This window comes from Triticum dicoccoides, chromosome 3A, assembly GCF_002162155.2.
Source record: "Triticum dicoccoides isolate Atlit2015 ecotype Zavitan chromosome 3A, WEW_v2.0, whole genome shotgun sequence".
Lineage (NCBI taxonomy): Eukaryota > Viridiplantae > Streptophyta > Magnoliopsida > Poales > Poaceae > Triticum > Triticum dicoccoides.
This window is the reverse complement of record NC_041384.1, coordinates 1843001-1847964: the sequence shown is the minus strand read 5'-3', so window position 1 is coordinate 1847964 and position 4964 is coordinate 1843001. Positions and strand designations below refer to the sequence as shown.

Genomic DNA, 4964 nt, shown 5'->3' with positions numbered 1-4964 from the left:
AAAAAACACTAAGTTGTAATCGTGTTGAAGACAATGCAGTTGCAGTCGGAAGCGACACTTTCAATTGCGTGCCTAGTGACAGACATGCAACTTTCCCCTCCGACAAAAACACTGGTAAGTTGCAACTGAGCTGAAGACATGCACTTGCAGTCAGCGCGACACTTATAGTTGACCGGCAAGAAAATACTTTTAAAAAGGAAAAAAAAGAAAGGTAAGTTGCACGCGGATGACATACATATACAATAGCGTGTGGCTGATGCGCATGCAACTCCGTATGATCGATGGATGTGACCGATGACAATACTCTTGAAAAGAAAAGAAAAGGTTGCATACCGATAGTTGACATATAATTACGCACAAAAACAAAATATGTGGTAATATTTATTAAAAAACAAAAACTAATAGAAAAACAGAAAAAGAAATGGGAAAAGGAAAAATGGGAGCAAAGCAGGTAAACAATCCAGAGCGAAAGCAACAGGAAGCAACGACAAAAAAAGCAAAAAACAATGAAAAAGGCCCGGCTGAACACCCGCCCAACACAAAAGCAACACACACGCACGCTACAAAAAGGCCCAACAAAACAAGGAAACGGGCTGGTCGCCTTATACAGGCTGAAACAAAGACAAACACACCTGGCGTGAATCTTAAAGCGAACAAAACATCCAATGGCTAACTCGTCGACTGAGACTTCGCGAAGTCTCAGTCGACTGAGTTTTAGCAGCTCCGCTTTCAAAAAGGTAAAATGTGGTGCCCACCTTGCTAGTTTCAACAAAAAATGCATGTTTTGTATCACGATGAGATCAACTCTTTTTCAAAAAATACTGATTTTCTTTCAAGAAACTACTTATACTGCATTCATTCACACTCATATTATTCGGCCACCACTCAGTTTCTCAAGGCGTTCTGGAGGCTCAACAACACAGCTAGCTTGTGGAGGAAAGAGTATCTCAGAAGCCCAATTTCAGACAAACCTCAAGCTAGCTTTACTCATTCACAAGCGGAAGAGAGAGGAGCCATTAGCCAACCAACCTTATCTACCACTAAGCCTAACCCAGCCAGCAACAACACTAGCTACTAGTACGTAGTACGTACAAGGAGAGAAATCTTGGTTAAGCTGAAACAAACATCATGGAGAACATTGCTGCCCTGACCCGACCGATGAAAAAAAGATCAACTACCCGCAGCACAGCTGCAAATTAATCCATCTAGCATCAGCTAGCCTCCGGTCAGTCAGGCTCAGGCGGTTCGGTCGCCATGCCAAAAAAGATAGATAGACGACATAGAGAGATCAGCATGTCAGCAGCGTCGAGACGGTGGCTGCGGCCGCGGCGAGGCCGCGGAGCCTCTGGGCGACCCGGCCGGCGTCGAGGCCGATGCGGGGGCAGAGCGCCTGGGAGTGGACCGTGTAGAAGATCTTGTCGCCCACGACGGAGAAGCTGGCGCTGACCACCTCGGCGCCCTCCTGCTCCAGCACCGCGATCACCTCGTGCAGCCGGAAGGGACGCCCGGCCTCGCTCGCCAGCGCCACGTCCAGCGCCGACCCGTCCTGGCACCGCACCTCGATCACCGGCAGCGCCGTTGAAGTTGAAGGAGCTCCCTTGTAGTCGCCCGCGGAGACGGAGGATGAGCAGCCGCCGGTGAGGGCGGCCTGCTTGCGGCGCTTGAGGTGGTCGATCCGGGCCCGGAGCTGCTTGATGTAGGCCGCCGCGCTGTCCAGCTGGTCCAGCTGCGTCGCCGCGTCCTGCACACACAGAAGCAAAGCCGTCGTCGTCAGATGGTGCGATTGATCCACTGATTTGCAGTTCTGCACACACACACAAACAATCTTGTCCTTTCTAGTGGCTACTAGCTAGTAGTGGTAAAATAAAGAAATGATCCACTGATTGGTACAAAAGAGAAATCAGATTTTGTCTGACAAAAGGCATGTGCCTCGATTCAGATTTCAGAGGAGTGATCTGCCTGCAATCTTGTGTAGGTGGGTGAATGAGTGAGTGGTACTAGTTGTAGTATAGTAGACTGATGAAATCGCTGTCTGAATCTGATGAGCGAATCAATGAATCTGCCGCGTGTGGAAATAAAAATCTTGGTGGAGTTATACTAGTAGCACGTTTGGTGTGCACGTCGCCACCACCAACCAATTTGAGAGCACAATAATTCATCTTGAGTGGACTTATGTGTGTACGTATGTATTTGTTTTCAGAAACAAATACAGTATATTATGTGTACATATGTATTAGTCCGGAGTAGATATGTGTGTACGTATTTGTTTTCAGAAAGAAAACAGGTCTAGTATATTATGTGTACAGGCAGCTATGAGCAACAGTGACGCCTTTCTTTTGTGTAAAAATACGGTATTCTCAACTGTGTACTACATAGTAGTATATGTTACTAGTGCTCGGTAACAGTGTGACAGCGGCATGAGTTGCGCTAATCGATCTGCCTTTTGCTGGTGCTGGTGAATCAACAGGAGATGAATAGTTTTTTACGCGCGTACCTTTCTTTTGATGGCGAATCAACAGAAGAGGAGACCAAAAGAGAAGAGAAGAATGATGCTTGAGACACTTATTTTGGGACAGACCTTGTTGCTGGACGGCGGCGAGGAACAAGTAGAAGAATAGTGGCGGAGGTGGTGTGCGGAGGAGGGCGGGACGAGGGAGGAGAGCTTGAGGCAGAGTCCCTTCATGTGCAGCCGCCGGTTCTTCTCCACGTCCTTGCGCTCCATCTTGCTGGCGCTGCAGCCTCCTCCCCCTACGACGCCGCCGCCGCCGCAGCCGCTGCTTGTGGTGTCCACGGCCAGGCCACCGGCGCGGCCGCTCTGCCTCCTGCTCTTCATTGCCGAGTCGATTCGAGCTGCGGGTGGTCTATCTCAAGTCTCAAGGAGGTATCGGTCTATTGGATTGGGTTGAAGTCTGTATTGGTGTAGGGATGGATTTGATTCAAGGTGTGGATGAAGATTGGAGTCGGGGGTGGACGGAGGAGCTTATTTATACAGCCGTGCTCTCTTCTGTTCTGGACGGACGGCGATTGCTTAATTAATACTAAAATGGAGCAAGCGGCCAGCTAAAGAAAAAGGAAAAAAGAATGGTAGAAAAGGAACGTGTTTGGTTTCGTGTGGGTCCCACCAACTGATCATCCTCTGCTTTCTCTACACTGTAGCCCGCCACGCGCAACCACCTTGTTGCTTTGCTCGGCTGTGTGAAATGGAGTCAATTGATGAAAGCCAATCACATCTGTGCTAGGGTAACGAGTTATCACTGTTTTTGTCGAAAATCACAAAAAGACCGCCAACTCAGTATCAAGCGAGTAACAAAAACACACTGATTCAAAAATAAGCTGTGTCTAACAGCTGAACTGACATGCGGGACCCGTCTGTCGAGATGATGTGGCGAGGCAGTCGAACCGGGCAAGAAGAGACAGCCATCCTCTATTTCCAGCGACCGGATCCGTGGGTACCTATGATGGCCACTCTCCTCGTCATCGTAGTTGCCGCCGCTGGAGTCGGAGTCGGAGGCGTCGGCTAAACGCTCCACGAGAGCAAGGGCCGAGGAGATCGGCTCGGCGCTCCACAAGAGAGGGGATCGAGCAGCCCCCTAGTCGATGGCGCCATGAAGAGCGTCGGTCACCGCGGCCACCTGAGCGAGGTCAAGGAGGCTCGAAATGGGACGGGAAGGGATCCCCCGAATCGGATCGGCTCCATACCCTATCCGAGGAGGGTGCAGGTCCCCGGATAGCAACCTAACGACGACGCGCACCTTGGTGGGAAACCCGGGCAACAAGGCCTCCGGGTAGAGCGTGCACGACATAGATGGGTTGCTTCAGGCCCAACCGGATCTCGCCATCGAGCCAGCGCGCGGAGGATGGCTATCTCGTTGTCATCCTCGGGATGGCAGGGCTACGATCTGGATCTCATGGGGTGCTGCTCTTGGCGGTGACATGACCTAGTAACTGAAGTCGCCGGAGCGAGCGAGAGAGAGAGGAGGACGGATGGACTGGAATGAGAAGAGAGGGAAAACAAGGTGGGTGGATAACATGTGGGACCCACGATCCACCTCAGCAAAGTGTATATATGGATTAGCCATGTTGGCTTGACAAGTGGGTCCCGCCGATCAGTTTTTACCGTTTCTGCGAGCTAACCTGTGAATCGGTGTGATTTGTTGCTCGCTTGCCTGCCGTGGAGGTAGTGGTCTTTTGTGATTTTCGCTAAAAACGATGGTTATCTATCACCCTAGTAGCCACAAAGAGTAGAAAGAATCAGTTGAGTGCATGAGGGATGGACGGAGGAAGGATGAGTAGCAACTTAGGGCATCTCCAGCCGTTGGCCCCCTAGGAGCGGCAAAAAATCACCCCCTGGGGGCGCACCGGCGCTAAACCGCGCACTGGGGGCGTGATGTCCCCCTGTCGCGGCCCCCACGGGTTTTTAAAATGTTCAAATTCGGCGCAAACACAACGCAAACACGGGCGAGTTCGTTCAAATTTAAACATATTTTACAAAAAAAAGAAAAAAACTACCGCGGGCTACCCCCGCTGTCTCCCTCGCCGCCCGCCTCGCCGCCCGCCCACGCGGTTCTACATGCCGAGGAGGCTGTAGAACCGCGTGTAGTCACAGCCTTCGTCGTCGTCGTCGTCGTCACCCACGCGGTTCTACATGCCGAGGAGGCTATAGAACCGCGTGTAGTCACCGTCGTCGTCGTCGTCGTCGCCCACGCGGTTCTACATGCCGAGGAGGCTGTAGAACCGCGTGTAGTCACCGCCGTCGTCGTCATCATCGTCGTCGTCGTCGTCGCCCCCGCCTACGCCTCCGCCGTCCCTGCTGCATCCCTCCCCCGGTTGGCGCAGCGGGTTGGACGGTCCGGGGGCGTCTTCGTCGTCGCTATCGAGGACGACGACACCGTCCTCGTCCTCGCGCCCACGTTTGCGGGCGGCGATCTCCTCCAGGGCCCGGCACTGCCGGACCATCTCCTCGC

At 52.2% G+C, this 4964-nt stretch overlaps 1 protein-coding gene across 1 annotated transcript; it reads right to left on the bottom strand.

Annotated features, from left to right (window-relative positions):
• Positions 1 to 870: 870 nt before the first annotated feature.
• LOC119266582 (transcription factor bHLH168-like) lies at positions 871 to 2989 on the bottom strand. Its single transcript, XM_037547812.1, has 2 exons — positions 2579 to 2989; positions 871 to 1741 (listed from the first exon to the last, which is right to left on the bottom strand). The coding sequence occupies exons 1-2, from the start codon at positions 2831 to 2833 to the stop codon at positions 1289 to 1291; spliced, it is 708 nt and encodes a 235-aa protein (XP_037403709.1). The 5' UTR covers positions 2834 to 2989; the 3' UTR covers positions 871 to 1288.
• Between the last annotated feature and the right edge of the window lie 1975 nt (positions 2990 to 4964).

Excerpts from the sequence above, each read along its gene's own strand:
- LOC119266582 (XM_037547812.1), bottom strand. The coding sequence starts at position 2,833 with ATGAAGAGCAGGAGGCAGAGCGGCCGCGCCGGTGGCCTGGCCGTGGAC. Across the intron at positions 1,742-2,578 it reads CGCCGCCGTCCAGCAACAAG|GACGCGGCGACGCAGCTGGA; the intron begins GTCTGTCCCAAA and ends CTGTGTGTGCAG.